We start from the raw sequence: 23,762 nt of genomic DNA on the forward strand, positions 1-23,762 counted from the left end.
CCAACATATTATACTGGAGTTCTAGCATAAGTATACTGGACTTCCAGTATAATATACCGGTCCAACATAATATGCTAGAAGTTCATACACACGTGCACCGATCTCCAGTATATTATGTTGGAACTTTTTATATTGCTGCAAAATAGTGACTATTTTTTAATGACTTTGCAAATACTGACTATTTTTGAATGATCAGTCCGAAAACTGATTAGCTTGTGCTATTTTTACGGCAAGCGCCCTGAGCCCAGCCCAAATTACCCAGTCCAATTGAGAGAAAATGGAGACTGTGATTCTCTCTCTTGAACTTAAGTTCAGACCCAACTGTATGGGCCCTAAGCCCATCACAGGTTTGTCACTTCCAGTCCAGGTGTCAAGAAGAGGTTGGTAAGTCACGTGCCCCTACACGTATCTAAAGCAAAAAACAAATGCAAATATCACCACCACGTACACGATAGCCAATATACGTTTTCAAAGTCTTAACTGACTCCCATCCCTTCGGCGCACTTTAGCAACCCCCCTCCCAATACCACCGTTCATATCTGTTTCTTTTTACTTTTTTTTTTTCCATGTGTGAACGGCCTTTCTCCATAAAACTCTCTACCCCTTTGCCCCCTCTCCTCTCTTCTCTCTGTAACATTAGGGTTAGGGTTTTAAAGCCCACCGCTAATTCCACACTCTCTTTCTTCTTCCCTTTGTTTCTCTCGTCTGTAGCAGTAGGGTTAGGGTTTTCTCAATTCGTGAATTTTCTGTTATCAAATTGTGTATGACCTATCAATCAATGCCTCGGAATCTACATATCAAACTGTGTGGACAAGTGGGTGGTTTTGGTTCCTTTACGTTCAGGAATCCATTGAGAATTTGCTCCTTCGCTGCTTTGATTGGTTAGCTTTCTATGGCGCCCAGTCGAAGAAAAGGTACAAGTAAAGCAGCGGCTGCCGCTGCCGCTTGCCGTCAGTGGAAAGTCGGTGATCTTGTGCTTGCTAAGGTTAAAGGCTTTCCGGCATGGCCTGCTACGGTATGTGAATGTTTTTCTCCTTTTCTACTTTCCTTTTTATTTTCCCTTACTTTTGTGGGTAGGCACTTTTGGTATTTGTTGTTCTTTCTTTATTTTCATGAGATTAGTGCTTGGGTCTCTTTATAACAGTTGTGAGTCGTGGATCTGATGGTTTTATAAAAAAATTGCACATTTTGTTACTAGATTAGGGCCTTCAAGCTATGGAAAATGCGAAAACACTGTAGTTAAAAATGGTAAAAATGAGGTTTACATCCCAGCAGAGGCAAAAAATATTAATTGATTTGTTCCTATACACCTAAGCATTGGTGGACGGAGTTACGTGGTACCTGTGTTTGTGGGAGATAGTAGGTTCAGTGCAATGTCTAGGTTCGTGCAAGGTGGCACATACACCACCTTCATCAAAAGGAAGTCTTGGGTTGAAATTTTGTGAGTTCAGTATTTGGCCGTATGCTTAGTTTATCATGTTGATATTCTCTTAACCAGAAGTTAAATATCCCATAAAATTTGATTCGCCTTTTCTTGTTTAACTCTGATTCATGATATTGGCTTGTATATCACACTATTGGAGTCGGAAGCTTGAATTTGAGTTTATCTTGTAATTTCCTTGGCAATATTTGTGCCTTTTTTGGGATTAGTAACTGGTATTCTGTGGAAATTTTGTATTATTCTATCTTTTTATAAATTATGCGGAGAGATATTTCTTTGAAATTATATGTCTGTCGAATCAGTTTGGGGTAAAAATATTTGCTGAATTATCCCCTTTGCGGTCTGTTCTAGCCAGACAGCACCGATAAATGTTACTTCCTCCACCCCCGTTTTGTGTCTTAGTTTGACGTGGTAGGAAGTTTAAGAATGTAAAGAAGATTTTTGAATTTTGTAGCCTAAAACCAAAGGTGTGTATAACATACCAGAAGTACCTTTTGAATCTTGTAGTCTTAATTGTGTCATGTCATTCCTATAAGTGTGTCATTAAGGTTAAATGGGAATGTAAGAATAAAAAATTTACCGATTTTAGAAATGTGACAGCCTTTTTGAAAGTAAGATACATAAATTGAATCGGAGGGGGATTATTTTTTCTGTTCCTCCTTTTTATTCCTCTTTCTGCGGTTTGAATGAAAAATTCAGAACAATTCAGAGCAGAAAAAGGATCAAGAAATAAGTTTGCCTAGTTTGTCAAGTTTGATGGGCTCAACTAAAAAATCATAAAGTTATTTTTGAATTAAAAAGATAAGTATTGTTTTCATCAAAATCTCCTCTATTAGTCATATCTAATAACTATCTAATCTAAAATCTCAAGTCTTTCAAGTAAAGTGAGTTTCATTGGTAGTTAGATTGGCATTAGAGCTCCATGAGGATTTAGACAGCTTTGCTAAATTGAATTTTAGCTAGAATATCTTTCTATTGGGATCTCTGGAATGATTATAGCAACAGAAAGCTCCTTTTGATGTGAAAATATACATTTATTTGAACCACCAGTTTATGATGCATTGGCTGATGTACATGTGAAGATCTTGTAAGATGATGTCTGACATGATGTGTCAAAAGCAGGGGAGCAGGGAACTTGAAATAGGTGATAACTGTGAACTCCATTATTCCCAATAAATTGAGCCCCTTTTCAAACTCGAGGACCAAAAAGTAAAAAACTTTTTCACTATGAGGAACAACTTTTGTTACCTCATATCAACGAAGAAACTGAAATAGGTGATAATTGTGAACTCCATTATTCCCTATAAATTGAGCCCCTTTTCAAACTCGAGGACCAAAAAGTAAAAAAACTTATGTAATGCTAAGTCGTAGGGGTTTGAAGTTGTTCCTCATGGTGAAAAATAGCATGCCTCATTGGAGATACGGTACACTTTTCCCCTCAGCTTAGCCTCTAAAACATTGAATCAGAGGTAGTACATATGCTTGCGTAGACACTAAATCTCTACAAGCAAAATTAGGATGAATATTTATTAGACTCATTGAGTGAAGTAGCGAGTGTAGGAGAATGTCGACCATTCGTTGTTCAAGGCATTTTTGAGGCTTGAATACGCCCTGTAGTTTGGTGAAAAGCAGGCGGTGTTTTGCCTCGTTTAGGTGTCATTTTTGTGTACACGCTACGACGCATGTAGAGTCTGTCTTTCCAAATTGTCACCGAACACTTAAAGTGTGATTAGCAAACGGTACTATAATGGTTGAGAAAATGTTATCGATGAACATTTTTGGTATTGAGAGTGGGAAATTGAAATATGGCATAAGAAAATTGGCAATTGGTTTTTGAATGTGAACTTAAATTTTCATTTTTGCATCTGAATAATTAAAGTTAGAAAGTTTTTAAGCTTGATTGATGTAATTTTTACTTGATGTATATTATGTAAGTCGTGGTCGGTGAAGTTATCAGAATTTGTGTTGGTAAATTATAACAGGTATATGGTGGAGGTGCCACAAGGTGCCCCAAATGCCACTGTTATTGCAAATAAAAACTAATCTCCTAGTTACTTAACTAAAAGGTGCTTGTGATGTCGCTACGCAGATTTTTTTTTAATCTTTGACAACATTACTATGTCATAGAATATTCTTTTTAACAGGTTACTGTAGTATGGTACATCATAGAGGTTACTCATCTTTGTGCAGTTAATCGTCTAAAATAGTCAAGTGGGTTGTGTACATTGTCATCTGGAGACATATTAGCTCACTAGTAGTTTCCCATATTGATTGGTCTATGCTTTGAAAATAAAGCTCCTATCTAAAATTTACCTGATAAGTATTGCTAAAACTTAAAAAGTATCTTGTAAAACTTTTATGTGAGTTTGGTTATGTACGGAGCAATGTTATCAAAGGCGTGCTTAAAGCGCGCTTAAGCCCTGAAGAGCGAGGCTCAAAACATGTTGAGCGCTTCGCCTCGCTTTGTAGGCACTTTAGTATCGCATCAAGGCTCTAAGGCATACTTTTCCTTGCCAATGAGTGTAAAGGCGACATTAAACAATTGATATTTCACTTTATCGTAATTTTTTTCAATTTCTTTGTCCATAAATGTTATTCATGCTTATAATTATTAGTCTTGGACTACATATACATATTTTTACTTTTTCTCCGGTTGCGCCTTTTTTCATTAAAGTCCACGCTTTATTTGCGCTTAAAGCCCCAACGGACCTTAAAGCTTTTTTGCGCTTTTCGCCTTTGATAATACTGGTACGGAGTTTAAGAAAGAAAAGAAAAGTTACAAGTTTTAAAACTTGTGGTCTTTAATATGCCATAACTTGTGGTCTTAAAGCATACTTTAACGTTTGTTTAGCTCAACAACATTTCATTAAGGTAAAATAAGAAGTTTAAAGTTAACCTATTTTTAAATATAGAAATATGTTGTTTTTATTAAACAACGTGGAAGTGAAGCTCGACTCACAAGTCATCCCCAAGAGAGAGTTTCAAGTACCTAGAGTCAATTATCTAGGGAGATGGGGAGATGGACGAGGATGTCACGCACCGTATTGGGGTGGGGTGGATGAAATGGCGGTTTGCGTTTGGAGTTATGTGTGACAAGAATGTGCCACCGAAACTCAAAGGTAAGTTCTACAGAGCGGTGGTTAGACCGACCATGTTGTATGTGGCTGAGTGTTGGCCAGTCAAGAATTCACATATCCAGAAGATGAAAGTAGCTGAAATGAGGATGTTGAGATGGATGTGCGGGCGTACTAGAATGGATAAGATTAGGAATGAAGATATTTGGGAGCGGGTGGGCGTTGCTCCCGTGGACGACAAGATGCGGGAAGCGAGACTTTGATGGTTCGGGCACGTGCGGATTAGAAGCCTAGATGCCCAGGTTAGAAGGTGCGAGCGGTTGGCTTTGGCAAGTACGAGAAGAGGTAGAGGGCGGCGTAAGAAGTATTGGGGCAAGGTGATCAGGCAGGGCACGACGCGGCTTTAGATTTTCGAGGACATGTCTCTTGATAGGGACGTGTGGAGGTCGAGCATTAGGGTTGTAGGCTAGGGGGTAGTCGAGCGTTTTTCCCTCTTTTTACCGGGTAGTCTGATACAGTTTTGTCTAGGTCTGTTAGCGGCCTATGTTGTGTTCACACTATTTTTTTGTTTCGCATAGTATTGTGTTATTGCCCTTCCACTTATTTGCTGTCTCTTACGACGTTATTATTTTTCTGGCTTCTTTTGTTGTTATGGACCTATTCTTTTGCTTCTTTTATGATATTATTGGCTCTTCTGTTGAGCCGAGGGTCTTCCGGAAACAACCTCTCTACCGTTCAAGGGTAGGGGTAAAGTCTACGTACACTCTACCCTCCCCAAATCCCACTAGTGGGATTTCATTGGGTGTGTTGTTGTTGTTGTTGTTGTTGTAAGCTAAACTAATAAGGAAATAGTTTCACATGAGCTGGAGCTAGGGAGTATTTAGTAATAACAAAAGTATGTTTGACACAATAGTTTTTGGGCGTAATTGTGCTTTTAACAGCAATGCTTGTATGCACACTTTTAGTAAGTGTAAAATATCGTAATTACCCCTCAAACAAAAGGGGGAAAAGAAAAGAAAAGAAAGAAAAAACTGCACAACCATCATGTTAATTTGTTTTCTTTTTTTGATAACGGTGGTACCTGGCCATCTAGCGCACACCTCAACTATTCCACCTAGTAATGCTGCCTTCTACTAGTACATGTATTGAGTAACTCTGGCCACTAAGGCTTAGGTAGATTAAAAGAAATCACCTAATGTTTTATGTCTCTTCTCAGTCTCCACTTGGAATGATCCTTTATTTTCAAGGTATACACCTACTTGGTTGGCCACTAGGCCACACCGTTGGGAGTGCTGCCATCAAATAAGTTTAACAAGCACATATAGTGGGCTATCTAGTGAAAGACAGTCTATTTATGGAAAAGTCTGTTTATTCATTGGTTTATTTTACCTTTTTCTTTTATTTTGTTTTTATAAATTGCAACTTAAACTCTAAGAAACATTTCAAAGCCAGAGGACTAGATAGTCAAGAGGTTACCTTTAATATTACTAGCAACATCTGTTAGTGTATACCTTCTAGCAATAACTGGACTGTCTTGTAAGTAATGCAGGAATTAATATCCTTTGTTGTACGAATATCATTGATTAAGCTCAACTTATGAGCTTTTTCTGTAAGACATATGTAACGAATAATTTTGTCCTTACATTTTCTCTTGACGTTGCAAACAGACTAGTTAATGTTCTGTTTAGTAAGTTCACGGGTTTGAACCCTGCCATAGACAGAAGCTCGGTATTTATTGGAGAAGGATAGAGGGCGGGCCCATAATCCACTGAGTTTCTATCCGTGTGCCCTGGCCTTGGTGATTTCTCAGTTATAAAAGACCTCTGTTTAATAAGTTACTTATCCAAAGAAGTGTTCTTTTGTTAGATTCATCTTCCTCTAATTATGTGTTTTCACATGATGGCCGGAAGCACCTTGCCGCTTTCTATCTCTTTTCTTTGCCCGTCATTTGACTAACAGATGTGAGAACGGGAAGAAGAAGCCTAAACATGCTTTTGTTGCTTATGACAGGTGAGTGAGCCAGAGAAGTGGGGTTACTCGAGAGACCGGAAGAAAGTGTTAGTTTACTTTTTTGGAACCCAACAAATGTGAGTGCTCTATTTCTTTACCGTGACATGTTATTTTTTCTTCTAATCCTTGGTCACTTCTGTGTGGTTGAACCTCTTTCATCTACTAACTTGATTGAATGAAGTTGTCTCCTTGCTAAGATTTCTTTTTTAATCAAGTCTCCTTGCTTAGGTTTCTTAGCAGTATTATCTATGTTTTTTGGTAAGATAGTGATCATCACTAGATGCATTCACTGTTGAAGCACACTTAGAATTAAGAATATACACCTTGAAATTAAGAAAAATAATGTTTTGAGGATGTCTACTGTATGTCAGGAATTCGAGGATGGTATTATCTTAATATGTTAGGAGATGATAGTTTTTACCGACAATAATCTAACTCTATTTTTAGCTAAGGAGCTTGAATAAAACTGAGGTTTTTCGACGACTATCCCCATTTTTTTACCATATGAAAGTAATAGCATATGCTTCTTTTATATTCCTTTACAATTAGAGCAGTGTTGCCTGTTAATTCTGGTTTGTCTGAAAACTTTGCATGTGTGACATCATTTATTTTCTAGTCTTCGATTCCATGGCTTTGATATTTGGTAATTATTTTCTGAATTCAGAGCCTTCTGCAATCCTGTGGATGTCGAAGCATTTACCGAAGAGAAGAAACAATCTCTTTTTGTTAAACGCCGTGGAAAAGGTGCTGATTTTGTTCGTGCTGTGAATGAGATTATTGATTGCTTTGAGAAGCTGAAAAAGGAGCAACCTGTCAACTGTAATTCTACCAATGAAGCTGCTGTTAGGAGTGACACCATAGTTGTTGAATTGACCAAAACTCATTTGGAGGGTGAAGCTCTTAACACGCTTGAATCTTCTTCAAAAGAGAACCTTGGATATGAAAGTGAACCAGACTCTGAAAATGAGGTTGGTGCAGTTGCTGCAAAGGACGAGGACGCTGCCTCCCAGGATGGTGAAATGCTGTCAGTTGATCCTACTTCAAATGTGGAGGTAATGGATATGCCAGCTGCAAAGACTTATTCTACCCGGAGGAAAACTGTTGGTGAAAGGTTAAGAAATGGTGATATAGAGAGAAGGGCTCCACCTAAACGTAGGTTGAGAAGTTCTTTGAGAACCGATCCTGAAATACTACAAAATCGTGCATTGCCCTCTTTCCATGCAGGATATGGTGCTAATACAGTAAGGGATAGATCTGCGAGGAGGAACAAAATGGATGAAAAGCCATCAAATTGTTTAGATAGGAACGATATGGAGCAACCTGCTTTTGTTTCTAATGGCAGCATGGAAGAGAGTGATTCTGAAATTGCTACTGTTGACTCTGGCAGCTTGAGCTTAAATGAAGGCAGCAGTGTGGAATCTGGTTGTAAACCTGTGTATAGGTGTGCTGTGCAATGTGAATCGGAGGTTGAGTTGAGTCAGAGACTTGAGTTCCAAAGTAGTGCCGTAATACTCAAGAAGAAACGGAAACCAAACAGAAAGAGACTGCACACAGATTTAACCGAGTCCACTGCTGGTTTAGACAAAGAAACAGCTCCTGAGACACTGGCGACTAGAACTGCACATGTCTTGCCAAGTGACCCTGTGAGATCTGATGAAAAAAATTCCAAGGAATTGAAAGAAGATGGTGATGAGCACTTACCGCCGCTTAAGAGAGCCAGGGCGCGTATGGGTAGATCAGCACCTGAAGGGGAGGTGTTAGATAATGAGGTGCGGAGTGAGGCAAAATCGCCAGGAGCTTCTGACAAGTCTTCGGAACAGGTACCTGGGGGAGATGGTTTTTTCCTTCAGACCTCTAATTCTGTTAAAAGTGATGCATATGATTCATCCCCCTCTAAGAAATGTTCTCCAAAGAGACCACCATTCTGGGAAATTCGGAAACAGTTTGGTGGTTCGCTGGATGGTGAATCTGCTTTACCTCCATCAAAACGGCTTCATCGTGCCTTGGAGGCTATGTCAGCTTATGCTGCAGATGATGATAAAAAAGATGTGGATGGGCTTTGTGGAATGAAGACTTCTATGAATGGATGTTGCTCGAGTTCCAAGGAGGTTTGCTCTGAGCTGTCTGAAGGGATTAAAGTTGAGAATAACTCTGAGCTGTCTGAAGGAATAATACCAGGGCTTTGTGCTGTACATGAAGATGCTACTCAATTTATGGTGAGTGCTAAAGCATTGGTAGCTGGGGAAGGCTTGGAACATTTATCAGAGGTGCCAGCTATTATTACACCTTTAGGTTTGGATGACAGCGCAGCAAAGATGTCCTGTGAAGATAAATGTGAAGTCTTGGACGCTGCTATACGGACACCTGAAAGAGTGAAGTCATCAAATGACTGCCCTTCTAGCGCTTTTCTTGCACATTCTGCTGGTGCCAAGTCAGATAGTGAGTTGCAGGATACCTTCAAATGTCAACATTCTTCACCAGGGCCAGTCATGCCATCTGATGAAAATTGTGAAAATGAAGATGCTGAGTTAGAAAGACATTTAGAAGATCCAATTTCTGAAGTTTCAGGGAAATCTGCTGATTGTGGATCTAATGATGAGGTAATAACAAGTTCACCGGGAAAAGGTGACATTATGGGTTTGGGTAGTGCGGAGGCTGAATGTGGTAAAAATAACAGTTTATGCCAAGTTTCATTAGATGGGTGCAGTCAAGACAATGAAGAGTAAGTTATTTTCCTATTTTCCCATCATAGATTATTAATCTCTGTCATTCCATCTCAATTTTGTTTTTATTAATTCCCATCTTATTTGCTCATGGTCCCTAATCTGTTGAACCTGATGTTTTCAGGTCAAGCCTACATTTCTTTTTTCGTATCTCCTTTTCTGTTCCTACATCCACTGGTTTTGTGTTCATTTTGTCTTATATGCCTCATATTAGGTCCATGAATATGAAAGAAGCTGGATCAGCATCAAAGAATATAAGTGCGACCTCGTCTTCAAGTCCTGAAAAAGTTGGGGACGTGTCACTCAAGGAGTTGCACATGTCTGGTTTGAGCTCTGTATCTGATGATCAGTTGGGCGATAAAGCTGTCTCAGCCACCCTTTCGTCATCCTCTCTTACTGATGGGATGGACTCCTTTGCTAGGGTATCTACACCCAATACTTTAACTTGCAACATGTCTACTGTAGATAGTAGTGTGTATGTAAGTAATGGATGCTCTAGTCCCTTGTCTCATCAGCTACATGACAAGCCAAGGACTGTTGGAAAATTGAGCAGCAGAGGAGAAGCCAATGTTGCTTTAGGTTCCTTTGAGGCCACTCTTGGGATACTAACAAGGACAAAAGAAAGCATTGGTCGAGCTACACGCGTTGCTTTAGACTGTGCTAAATTTGGTTTTGCTTCTAAGGTAGAGTTACATGCTTTTCGTCACAACTTTTGTTTGTAATAGTTTGTTAGGGTGTGTTATCTGATGTGCTGAATCTTCTTGATTTGTTCCCTCTTTTTCCCTGTACTGCTTCTTATAACTGTCTGTAGCTCAGATGAATAAAAATGGTGTCTTTCCTTGAACCGACCCTTGTCTGCTTTCGCAAGCCCGTTAGAATGTGTCTGTTCCCTATGTTTTGGGCAGTTTACAAGTTGTCAGCTTGTTTGTTTAGTGTCTATCTGGCTTTCTGCTTGATTCACCAGGTGAGGAAAAAGGTGGTCTGACGGAAAAGAAATTTTGTTGCTTGGTTGTTTATCTTCTGCTAGAAAGAGTGTTATTGATATGAATTTGCTAAGCTCTGATCCTGTCCATTTATTGTGTTAGTTATGAGCTGTCAGGTCACCTCCTCAGTATGCAAAACAAATAATTTTGTTCTATTCTTTCTAAGAGACTAGGAGGTCTATGTTTATTCCCTTCAAGGAGGGGAGGTGATGTTTATGCAGTAACAATGAGGACTGAGAGGAGGTTGTTTATGCAGTTAAGAGGATTGTATGGTATTTATTCGACGACCATTTATGTTGTTCTTTTGCTGGCTGAAGTTTGATTGATATAGATGTTTAAGGTGATTCAAGTGTAATAAATGATATACTGTATAGACAGAATTTGAGAAATGCAATCAAAAGCTTTAAATGTGTCCTTTCTGAGAAATAAACTAAAATCTACTGGTACTGTAAGGTGAGGATAATCCTGAACCTGGGTAACATTTGTATCCTGCGTTTTCCTGCAAATATTGAACTAATTTGGATTCCTAGATGTATGTTCCATGTAATTTCCTAGTTTTAACTAAGGTTAATTGCTTTTTTTTCTTTCACCTTGACGTAAGTTGTCAGAATAGGGGATTTTCGGTTTTGATGCCCTAAGTTTAGCTGTATTTAATCAAGTCCTTACCTCTTCCCCCCTGTCCTGGAAAAAGGGAAATAGAATTTGGAATTTGAAGTTTTGAGTTTTTATTTCCAGGGATTGGGAAATTTTGGAATTTGTATCTTTTATTTCCTAATATGCATGGTTGTCCTGTTTCATGAAGTTAATCTAACTCTTTCTTTTGGCGTTGAATGGACTCAGGTTGTGGAGATCATTGCGCAAAACTTAGAAAATGAATCAAGCTTACATAAAAAGGTGGATCTTTTCTTTCTTGTTGATTCTATTGCACAGTTTTCCAGAGGATTGAAAGGTAATTATATGAGTATTTTCTGCTTGTGGTATTGCACTTGTATGCTTCATTTCTTCCTGGTAGGCTGTTATTCCCTGCTTGTATTTGTAATTGTAGGTCACATTGGTGGCATATATCCTTCCGCAATTCAGGGAGTATTGCCACGTCTAGTAGTAGCAGCTGCTCCTCCTGGAAGTAGTTCTCAGGAAAATCGAAGGCAGTGTTTGAAAGTAAGAGAAACATTTCCTTTTTTATTCCTTTTTTTTTGCACGCCCAAATTTCAACGTTGGGTCAAACATAGATCTCATTGTCTTACTTGTTTCTTGATAGGTTTTGAGAGTTTGGCAGGAAAGGAAGATTCTTCCAGAATCTGTTATTCGACCCCACATACGAGAACTTGAATCCTTTTGTGGTTTATCATCGAGTCGTGCATTCTCTCGACGTCCCACGAGGACAGAAAGGACAGAAAGATCTTTTGATGATCCAATTAGACAAATGGAGGGTATGCTGGTTGATGAATATGGAAGGTAAGTTATTTAGTACCCTTTGAAGATGCTATTGGTAAAAGTAAAAGAAGATACTTTATGTTTTCGGATTTTTCCCCCTTGAGATGTCTGGAATCGTTGTATTGAACTTTATTGTATTTCTTCAGCAATTCAAGTTTTCAACTTCCTGGTTTTCGTATGCCTGCAATGCTCAAGGATGAAGAAGTAAGTGATTCTGATGGTGAGAGTTTTGAGGCTGTCACTCCAGAACACCCTGCTGGAAAACCCAACGGAGAGGAGGCCAACCTGGCTATTGAGAAGCGCAAACATATCCTGGAAGATGTTGATGGTGAACTTGAAATGGAAGATGTGTCTCCAGTGTGTGAAGGCGAAACTGCTTCTGTCAGTTACAGTGTCGGAACAAATCCTGCTCAGATTTCACGTCCTGGTGATGGGAGCTGTCTTGGAGCCCCCTTCCATCCTCCACTTCCGAGGGATGGCCCCCCCTCATCTCCTCCTTTGCCAACTTCCCCTCCACCTCCACCACCTCTGGCCTCAGTTGCGCCTGCACTATCTTCTTTTCCTCCACCATCTTCTAAATCGAATTCCAACCCCGGTTGTGCTCAGTCAAAGTATTCTGTGGGTTCACAGGTACATTTGTTTTGGTCCTTTCTTTGGTTATGAATAATTTTCTTGTGAATCCGTATTGTTTAGATCAAGCTAGTGTGTTGTAGATGTAGGAATCTGATTGAATGTTCATGGTCTGCAGAACATTAAAGACAACTTGCAGGAAACTGTTTTTCAGCAGTGTGAAGCTCCACAAATTCATCCGATAGTCCCAGATGCTATTCATTGTCAACCCTCTGACGGCAGAGAGCTTCATGCCGAGGGACCGTTGAAGGTGCTCGACTCTGCTAGTTCACGTCCTTCCAGCAATGGAGCTGTTTCCCATCCACCATTCTGCTTGTCAAATGGAGTACAGCCACCTGATGGGGCTTCTAGCAAGGGTTTCCATTTGCGCCCACCTCACCCCGCTCCTTCAAATCAGTTCTCTTATGTTCAGGCTGATCAGCGGAGGGATACAGCAACCCCTTATTCCAATGTATTCCATATGCAGAATGCAGATAATAGAAGTTTTTCGAGGGATCATAATAGAATGAAGTCAGATCGACGTGAAATTGGAGAGAGCTGGATGACACCATCCCATTATTCTGGTAAGGCCTTTGCCACCATGCAATGAATGCCGAGTATTTGAATTGTCTTTATTTCCTCTGGTTTCACTGTTGCTTGTCTCTTTCAGGTCCATGCTACCCAGATGGCTCCAGAGGTCGCTATGCGGCTGAACCATACCCTGTACCACACGAACCACCTTTACCAAGCCACAGGTGGGGTTACCCTCCCCGGGGTATGAATCGGAGGGAATTCTTTACTCACAGACCGCCACCTGACCGCACGATTCCGGTTACCTCTAGAGGTTGAATACTTTTATCCATGTGGAAACTACATATACCATTGCGTTATTTCCAATGTACTACTGTCATCTGATCTTGGTAAACATGTGCTATGCTGTTTTGAAGTTTAATTTTTCTCCAAACCTGCCAATGGAACTGTGAGCCACTTTTAAGTTGGTAGATGGGGCATCGGGGTTCATAACTTGCACGCTGCATCAATTTTCTCTTTGAAGCTTTGGCAGAAACTTAACAGGAAGTCTTTATTCTAACTACTGATGTGCAGTGGTCGATTAAGCTGCAGGCCTTGATTTTACACCTGCTAAAGTACTTTCTTTACTACATTTGCAGTCAAATAGCCAAAAAACCCATTTACAGTGTAGCTTACTGATAAAGTAGGTAGGGTGAAGTTGATGGTGAAAACACGAACATATAAGCATTTAAGTGGCCCGAAGTAGCATATGACCTTTCTCTGTGGGAATTGAACAATAATAAACAAGTGAAGGTTCTGACCAAAGAGAAGTGTCAGGGGTGGTGTCAATTTATTGTTTTTTTGTTTTTTTTATTTATTTTCAATGCAGTAAACAACAAGATTTTCTTCTTCTAAAGAAATATTTATGCAAAACTCAGTCGCTTTTGCTGTGCAGGTCCTGGCTTTTGGAGACCAAGATGATGACCCAAGAGAGGAAGCTATAGCTGCTGGTACTGCTACTTTGCTGACAAATTTAACAGTTTAGGCAGTGGTTTCATGTCATTTTTTCAGGCATTCAATTCTTATACCTCACCTGTTCTTGCAGGTAGTGCGGCTTGTTTATACTAATCCGAGAGTAGTTTGTACGCTGAGGTGCGCTGAAGCAGAGAACAGCAAGTTCATGCTTGTATATATGTATTTTAGAGTTCTTTTGCAACTGCACAGGGGATAGTCCATTGTCTAAAGAGCTCTGTAGCATATTCCTAGGTAGCTAAGTTTTGTATATTTATTATATTGTGTTTTTGTTTCTTTTTTAATCGGTATATGGTCTCTCCTCTCTTAGTCTCTTGTTAGAGATTTGTCAACATCATTTTGGCAATTGTTAGGGCATTTCAGGCTACCCCTCATTATGTGCACGGTGTACCCATTGTTATAGCAGTTTGGTACTCTGTTTTGAACAAATGTTATACCAATACCACACCGAAAAATTCGGCATGGTTCGGTTTCACCTTTTGGTTTGGGTTTATGCGGTTTGGTTATTTTGGTATTACTCTTGAAAGTTGGTATACTTTACAATCAAATTTAGAGTAGATAATTAAAACTTGTGATAGTGATTCATAAAATTAATTTTTGAATTAAATCAAGCAAAAAAGAAAAGGAAAACAGAAAGTGGATCAAACTTAAAGGTTAGTGATGTTTCAATCTAAAAACAAGAGTCAAGAAAATTAAAGAAAATACATCAATGTTAGCCAATTGGAAAATAAATTTCACTTACCATGTTCAGTGCTAATGGAATTACATATAATGACTAATGGTCGGAACATTTTTTTTGTCCAGGACTAACAAATTTCTATGAATAGAAAAGGTACTTTAAACAAATACTTTTATGATTAATGTTACTAATTTTTTATTATAAGAAATGTGCAAAAGTTTAAAAGAAAGATACATATAAATTTTAGTTTAAAAATAAATTAACTTAACTTAATTTAACTTGAAAAATTAATTGCAACAATCAAAAAGAGGATCAAACATAAATAAATCACATAAAATTCGGTCAAACATAAATTGGTCCGAGAAAGTTTGTCATGTTGAGTGGAAGCCATGCGATTGGGGAATAACTGCTGATTTGGGCAAAAGTGATAACACCGCGAAAGATGAAGTGAAGGTCCCAACTCCCAACCGCATTCACATTCAAGAAATCCAGATATGAGATACCTATTTTCTATCCCTTTAGCCAAAAGCTGTTGTTATTATTGGAATTAATCCCTCTTTATTACTATGTCATCTTTGCCCATTCCTAAATTCATTTCTCCAGTAGACTTATAATTCACAAAAATGGGTGCTTCTAAATCAGTTCCACAGAAATCAATCCACGAATTCACCGTCAAGGTCATCCCTTTATAATGGTTTCTTTAAGCTTTTTTTTTCTTCTTTTTCTTATCATTGCTCTATTTTTCTTTATTTTTGATGGGTTGTGTTTATTTGTTATCCTATATTCCAGGACATTAGAGGGAAAGATGTAGACCTTAGCATGTACAAAGGCAAAGTGCTTCTTGTCGTTAATGTTGCCTCCAAATGGTTCTTTCTTCTTCTCTTCTCTTGTTCAGTTCTTGTTTTTTTATTCTTTTTCATTTTGTTGATAACCCCGTCCAGTAACTCTGTCCACCAAAAAGACTTAGAGAGATGAGAAGAAATCATCTAGTGTCCGGCCAGCTTGCGTGTAGCTCGACTACTGTTTCTTTTTCATTTTTCAATTCAAATGTTCAACTTTAAGCTATTTTTCACTGGTTCTCTGTTTCTTTGCCATGATAATTTTGATGGTACTACTTGTGCGTATGGTGATAGTGTTTTTTTCTTCTTGTTTGAAACAGTGGGTTCACAAGCACCAATTATACCCAATTGACTCAACTCTATAACCAATACAAGGATAAAGGTGGGTGCTCTGCTTAATGTTTTGGTCTGTTTCTTTTCTGTGCTCTTATGTTCTTTCAGCATTTTGTTTCTCTCAGGTTTGCTCACTCTTGCTAGAAATATATCGGTGCCTCTGTACAGACTCTTAATGTATATATTTTAATTGAGTTTTCAGGTTTTGAGGTCTTGGCCTTCCCTTGCAACCAATTTTTGAAGCAAGAGCCTGGTACGAGTCAGGAAGCTCAAGAATTTGCGTGCACAAGATTTCAGGCTGAATATCCCATTTTCCAAAAGGTATGCTGATAGAATGATAGCATTTTGAAGTTTATGGCCCTTTCCCTATATCGTAATGACTTGCATTATTTCTTGTTACATTCTGAATAATCCTCGTACATATGCTTTGGCTTACACAAGTCATAAGCATATTCTCTGCTGGCTATGGAAACAGTTTGTAAAGAACAATAACCTACACCTAAATTCCAAGCTTGTTTGAGTGGGCAATATGAATCTTCACTATCTATTTTGCTTCATTTGAACTTGTACCCAATATTCAATAATTTAGAGTCTCTTTTTTCGGTAAATCTACCTAGATAACATCCTTCGATGTGATTTTTAGGTCTTTCCTGTCTCATTTAACACCTTCAATTTCATGCATTCACACCTATATACCAGTGCATCTAAAAGTCTACATTGGACATGCCGACATGGTGAAATCATCTCAAGCCACTGCCACCTTTTCTTGTTTGATCCTTTACGTGCAATTTTCTATTATACACTCATCTCGGACCTCAGAGGTGGTCTAACATCAACTGTAGTATTTGATGTTTGCTACCGTTCAATAGAACTTGCTTTCACTTTGATAAGTATCCTTCTATAACATAACATTCTGGTAACACTTCTTCATTTAAACCATCCAATTTAGTTCAATGTGTTATCTCTGCATCTTTCGTACCATTATCCATGAATATCAAACCTAGATATCTGAATTCTCTATATTTATACACTGTAATCACTAATCCCGTCTAATCTCACTTCAATTTCACTCTATTTATGCTGTCTTCTGTGTATCTACTTTATCTTCTTCTTATACTAAAACAAACTTACTTTCTAAAGTGTTTATCCATAATTCGAACTTTTGGTTAGCACTTGAAACCATTTGGACATGATAGAAAAACAAGTGAACTAGAAAGTAATGAATGTAGAAACATGTGACTGTGTAAGGAGAACTCTAAATCAAACCAAAGGAACCAAAGAGCTGCCAGTTTTGCAAAGCAAAGAGAAGGAAACGAAATCTGTAAGAGAGGAAAAGAAGTTCAAAATAGAAGATGCTTAATTCATCCCATTCCTGCCATTACAATATGAAAGCATCAATTTATAGGCTTAGGTAGTTATAAAGTTCCCAACCTCAGACTGAAGACACTAGTATGAGCTTGCAATGAGAGCTAGTATAAAAAATAATGTGTGACCTGGTACTAAAGTGAAAGTTCAAAAGTTTGAAATGCAGTTCTAGCTGCCATTTGTTCTCTTGCTCTTTCTCAACTGTAAAGTAATATGCATTTCTTTCTCCTTCAAAAAAGGTTAGAAATCTGGAAATTACGTGTGAAGGAAAATTATCTCATGTGGGCTTATGTTAAAAGATTCACTTATTGAACTAATATTTGATTAGTTGTTACGTTCCCTTTTTCTATCACTCTCTGTTCAAGTATAGCCATTGCTTCGAATAAGGGGTGATGAATTCCTTAATGTACTAGCAGTTAAAAAAAAAAAAAATTTAGACGGTTGCTTCAAATCTTTGAATGATTTGGTATTACTCAAAATACTCAGAGGACAACTTCGAGTTCTTGTTAATAGGTACTGAGGATTGCCTACAGTGTAGAGAAAATGGACTTTGGGCCTAACTCTACCCGAGAAGATAACTTATGAAGTGAGGATTTACTAAGACCATATAAGGAGACAACAACCTATTCCATAAATCAATGTGAGACATTCTAATACCCCTCACACGTCCATGGTTGGCCATTTGGAGTGTGGATAATGTAACATGGGTTCCCAACATTAGAATAACTAACAAGAGGGATGTGTCTGACTCTAATACTATGTAAAGAAAATGGACATTAGACCTAACTCAATCCCAAAAGCTAGCTTATGAAATGAAAATCGGTCCAGACCACATAAGGAGACAAAACTCATTACCTCAATCAATGTGGACATTCGAACACGTAAGTTTGTAACTTTTATATATAATCTTATCGCTAATTGCAAATACCCCTTAACCTGCATTTTTATCCTGTTTTGTGCTTCTTGTAAATTGTTTTCCTATACCGTATCCATAAGCTATTTCTTGAAGGGCTGATCCACCAAGGTCAACTTGGACTAAGATACCAAGTCGAAAGATGGTGGATCAAACTCATAGAGAATTAAATAGTGTTTGCAACGGTCGATGAAATCTTGTGGGTCCTCTGACGGCTCACCGCCAAATTGGGGAGGATAAAGCCTCTTAAATCTGTCCAGCCGCGTCTGCTCCTCAACGGTCTCTGCTCTAGCCACTGCAATCGGGAGAACTCCGCCCGTAGGTAGTACCCCGGGGTCTGATAAATAGCAGAAGCGTATCCTAGCGCATGAGCGGTAGGGGTCTGTGCTCCCCCTCCTGCCTGAGATGTGGACGGGTGGGTCCGCTTGAAATAATCCGTCCTGCTATGCTGAGTGGTAATTGGTAATTTTTACCAATATTCAGCCAAAGAGAGACATTTCTTCCACTTTATGATCTGATGACCAATCATGCATCTGAGGTTAGTTTCAAGATGCCTATTGAGCTTCTCTGTTTGCCCATTTATTTGAGTCTGAGCTCCACTACAAATTAACCTGCATTATTTTTTAAATCCTTTTGAATGAGGCAAAGAAAGGTTTGTCTCTGCCTATGAAGCTTTTAACTTAGAATGCCTTTGCTACTTTTATAGCAGTGAATGGATAAGTCTGGATTAAAAATGTGCATATTTGCTTGTACGGCCATGATGACCATGATCACATCTTTCCTTTAGATCTGGGTAGGCTCTAAATAATGTCAATGGCTATGTATTCCCAAGCTTTATTTGGGATAGGTATGGCTGCAGAAGCATTGAGTTATCTACATTCTCAGCCTTGCTCTTCTGACAAATGTCACATCTTATACCATCTTTTAACATCATTTGCAATTGAGGGCAAGCAGAGCACCAAATCTAAGTTTTTGTTGTGTAGCTAAAATTCTTGAATGCCCACCTAAGATTGAAGCTGCATACCCTCCATTATTCAACCCGCTGCCTCCTCACACTTTACCTTTATATTGGAGTGACATTTCTGTAAAGTAGTATCAGGAATTCACTGTTTATCAACATAAGGCAGACATACGTTGCTTAATTTTGCACCCTTCTTAAGTTCATAACTAGTTAGCATTTCTTGTCCCCAGTTTGCTGCAACTAGGAATGTGGTATTGCAACTGGTTTGCATCTCATGTCTCCTTGACAGTACATTTTGCAGCCACATTGTCTATTCCTTGGACTTCATAACTTTAGCCAATTAATCTGATTAGTCCCTTCTGCTGCAATGCTGTACTAATCTTATATTCTAATAAGAATTTCAAATTGAAGTGATTTATTGCAATTCTGAAGTATGAGAGTTGTAAAAAGTGCTTCTATTTGTCCACTACAATCAATAGGGATTTTTGTTTCTTTTCATATGCTGATAACCGTGAGTATTAGGGCTATAGGAGCTTTGGTTGAAGGATGCAATTCGTATATAATCTCGCATTAAAACAGCCCTTTCCTTTATATCATGCATATCGTTCTACTACAAAGGTCTTGCTGAAATTTTGTAAGGTTAATGCAATTGCTGTCATTATGGCTTTGCTTGAGTTCTAAGAAGGCGTTAGTTGCTTCTTCTATCCACTCAAATCTTTCCTTCTTCAGTAGATTGGTTAATGGTTTGCTTATCAGGATATAGTTCGTAATAAACTTCCTTAATAAGCCTCCTGAATATTCAGTGGGAGCTAGGAGTATCTTTATTCCTTAAATAGGGTTGGGGCTCTCTAACCATTGTTCCACGTTGGTATAGTTGTCTAATCTCCTTCACCAGCTATAATTTGGTCCAAGTACAAGACCTGTGGCTGGACAAAACTGCTTAAATCTTTTAGCAAATAAGTGTTTCTGCCTCGATAAAGTAATCACAACTCCTATTCAAATCAAAGGAACACAAAAAGAGTTCTGGTAGTTGCAAAGCGAAGGAGAGAGGAAAACTGAAGAAGTAAAGAAAAAGTCAAATCTGAAGATGCTTAATTCATTTTAATCCTCCCTATTATAATGCACACCGAAGGATCAACTTATATGCGTTGGCGATTAAAATGATCACAGCCTCATGTTGACATCGCTAGTAACAACTTGCAAGGAGGGCTAATATATAAAGTAAAGATTATACTTGGAGCAAATCGTAAAGTGACAATTGTGACATGCTGTCATAACTGCCAAGGTTGCGTACTCCTCGAGCTTAACGTAATATCATGACTAGAAGAGAATTGGAGTAATTATAGGAGTTCAAGAATCATTTGATCAGTGTTTTAGTTAAGCCATATGGATCCTCTTGACTGTCCTCAAGAGTATTTTGCAAGATTGCCAATATGTTCCATTTTGTCGTTAGCTTATCATTACCTTCAACAAAAAATGTCATGAATAATCAGAACCTAGGGCTGAAATCATCACCCCCCCCCCCCCTTTTACAGGTTGGCAATTGGCTATACCATCCCTCATTCTTTGTTTTTGGACTTTCTTGTTCTTATGTTCACCTTAACATTCAGACTTCAGATATGTTCTGATATTTTGTTTATTATTCTGTTCTACCATAAGTTATTCATAATACTTGGATTTTGGAGTTTTACTACTGAATCATTCAAAAAGAAAAGAGCAAAGTAATCAAGGTAAAATGTCTGTAAAGAACCTAGTGGAGAAAGGGTTGGTTATCTTGTTAACGACCAATAAGCTGATCAATTTTTGTTGGGAAATGGTAGTGGTAGTTGTAATTGTTTAAATACCTCTATACATTATCACTATGCACTTTGCTATTGTATGATAATAGACTATAAAGTTAGGCAGGCTCTACTTAAATCTCTGACATAAATAAAAATAGAGTATCTGACAGTAATTGCTTCATCCTCACTGGATACCCTTCTCTTTAGGCCACTTATCCTTTAGTTCCCCCCCCCCCCCAAAACCCCAACACACTGTTACCTTCTCTAAAATGCTTGAATAATTTGTTCTAGAATTATTTCACTTGAACTTTTGACAACATTATATTTAAAGTGAACAATTGATATACATTTCCAAATATATATGACTATGTGTTACTCATTTTGAAGTTTTGAAGTGTGTGATCATCCCATCTAAAAGCTTAAGCTTTTATAAAGAGCACATTTTTATTTGCTTAATTATGTTTTCAATACGCCTCCTCACGTGCGAGCCTGATTTTTTGGGGCCGAGCACGTGAAAATTCAATTTGATAGTGGGCAGCCGTGAGACGCGAAACCAGGACTTCTGCCTAATCTGGTACCATGTTGAAATGTGTGACCATCTTGTCAAAAAGTTTAAACTATATAGTGAGCATAATTTTATGTATTTAATTATATCTTCAACACTAGTCTACATCAACAGATTGAAATGCTTAAAATATTTTGATTATTTATTAACCATATGTAATTTCCCTCAGCAAGGATGGTCTTGCATAGTTTGGCTTGAAATTATCCCTTGTTCTTATGTTGATCTAGTTGTGGTTTAATATTGTTAATTGTCCCACATTAAGTTGAGGGAATGAGTTGTTGTCTCCTTATATAATAATGGACAATCCTAACCTCATTAGCTCACTTTGGGATTGAGTTAAGCGCAAGATCCATTTTTCTTAGTATAGGACCAGACAAATCACATCAATTCTTTGTTTACCCGATATTGTGCCCCATGTTATGTTGTCTATGTCCAGCCATGGGAGTGGGGTGGGTGAGGTTAAGTCCCATTGAGGGAATGAATTGTTATCTCCTTATATGGTCTTGTCCAACTATCAGCTCATGAGCTAGCTTTTGAAATTGAATTAGACCAAATGTCCATTTTGTTGACAATAGTTAAATGGATAGACCAAAAGTCTAATTTGTTGTCAATTGTTATGTGTCTCTGGCATATCGCCTAACCACACTTTCTCTAGAACAATTAAGCTTTGATTCTTATAGTCTTAAAGAGTCCAATTTTATATCTTTTCACATCCTACATGAAATAACTTGAAAACTGTCATATCTCTATTAAACTCTTATTTTACCCAGGGTAAGATTTAGGTTTGGAGGTGATTTCATTTTAATCAAAGAGATCAAGTTTTCCAGTTATGAATTTATGATGTATCATGAACATATTCTTGTCTTTCTGCCCAAATCTGGAAGCAGCCTCTTGCTGTGAATAACGTTCTGCATAGTATGTTCGTCCAGTCTTGTTAATTAAGATTTTGAACAAATCTATGAATAAAGTTTGTATTGTTGTTTGATTGCAACACAGAGGTTTTGGTAACAAACTGGAATCACAAACTATTTGATGCTCAGGTGCGAGTTAATGGTCCAGATGCCGCCCCAGTGTACAAATTCCTTAAAGCAAGCAAAGGTGGTTTTTTAGGTTCCAGAATTAAGTGGAATTTCACCAAGTTTTTGGTTGATAAGGAAGGGAAAGTTATCAGGCGCTATGGCTCAACTACTCCACCATTATCAATCAAGGTCTCTCTCTCTCTCTCTCTCTCTCTCTCTCTCTCTCTCTCTCTCTCTCTCTCTCTCTCTCTCTCTCTCTCTCTCTCTCTCTTCCAATGCTGACGTTTGTCTGGTTATCTTTCCCTTACCCTTAATTCTCTAAGGTATTGCTGTTGCAGTAGTATTTGTTCAGAAGAATTCCACTGAACTTGAGAGTATGCTATAGTTGATAAAGCAACAGTACACATTTTCTAGGAAAAAGGAACAAAGGCTATAGAGCTTAATTAACTTTCCTGTTTTGAACAGAAATATAAAGCATTTGTTCTATCTCTTGTTTGCATACATTTAATTTCTGTCAGAGGTTATGATATATAGGCATACTAATGATTCCCTAAACCCCACCTTATTAGCTTCTACATCTAAAAAGGGCAGCCCAGTGCACAAAGCATTCTGCGTTCACGCAAGATCTAGGGAAGGGCCGCACCCCAAGGGGGTGTGATGTAGGCAGCCTACCCTAATGCAAGTATCAGTGGCTGATTTCACGGCTCGAACCCGTGACCTATAGGACACATGGAGATAACTTGATCGTTGCTCCAAGGTTCCCCTTCTTATTAGCTTCTACATCTGAATCTCTTATTCACCTTGGGATGTTGTCAAGTTGTGGAATGAGGGGAAAAAGACCATATATTAGTGCCAAGTAGATTGAGGAGTCTTCAACTTGTTTACATTTCAGGTATCTCATGTAGAGATCATGAACTAGTCAGTTACTGTATCATTATATTTAGTCTAATGCTTCAAGTTTTTCATGTCATATTTTTTTTTGGGTCTGATGATATCCAATTTAAGAATTAATTGCTTGTTCCTGTACTTGGTCCGTGTACATTCCTAAATGGCGTTGACAGCTAAGTAAAAATTCTTGCTTGATTTTTGTTGCAGGCTGATATCGAAAAGGCAATAAGGGAGAATTGACAAGGTTGTGTCTAGTTCAGAAGTGCAGTCAATTAAACTTGCGATATAAAGAAGAGAGAGCGAAAGAAGCTTTCTGTCAAATGCAATTTTCTTATTCTTGTCGTGTGCTTTTAAGTTCATTCCTTTTGGTGATGTTGAGGTGGTTTTCAGCCTTTTGTTTGGAGGATTCATGTGTTGCAGACATGAAAACGTAACTAAATTGGTCCTTATTACCTAAAATTGTACATTTTCCACTATCCTTTTATGTATACTGATTATTAACTGTTAGAGATCGTTCGGTTCACAAACAAGTTTTGTATGGATTATAATGCAGAATTATATACAGTCACAATTATTGTTGGATTATTTTATCAAAGGGTCTAT

At 38.2% G+C, this 23,762-nt stretch overlaps 1 protein-coding gene across 1 annotated transcript; it reads left to right on the forward strand.

The window, feature by feature from the left end:
• The first annotated feature begins 496 nt into the window (after positions 1–496).
• LOC104109626 (protein HUA2-LIKE 2-like) lies at positions 497–23,744 on the forward strand. Its single transcript, XM_070198316.1, has 18 exons — positions 497–1,015; positions 6,526–6,602; positions 7,190–9,247; positions 9,463–9,931; positions 11,072–11,180; positions 11,277–11,389; positions 11,490–11,686; positions 11,812–12,295; positions 12,414–12,858; positions 12,945–13,118; positions 13,723–13,823; positions 13,890–13,970; positions 15,110–15,172; positions 15,285–15,361; positions 15,655–15,716; positions 15,870–15,988; positions 22,293–22,460; positions 23,367–23,744. Exons 1-18 carry the CDS (start codon positions 893–895, stop codon positions 23,397–23,399), a joined length of 4,953 nt encoding a protein of 1,650 aa, XP_070054417.1. The 5' UTR covers positions 497–892; the 3' UTR covers positions 23,400–23,744.
• Positions 23,745–23,762: the final 18 nt, after the last annotated feature.

The sequence above is a fragment of the Nicotiana tomentosiformis genome, chromosome 1, assembly GCF_000390325.3.
Source record: "Nicotiana tomentosiformis chromosome 1, ASM39032v3, whole genome shotgun sequence".
Lineage (NCBI taxonomy): Eukaryota > Viridiplantae > Streptophyta > Magnoliopsida > Solanales > Solanaceae > Nicotiana > Nicotiana tomentosiformis.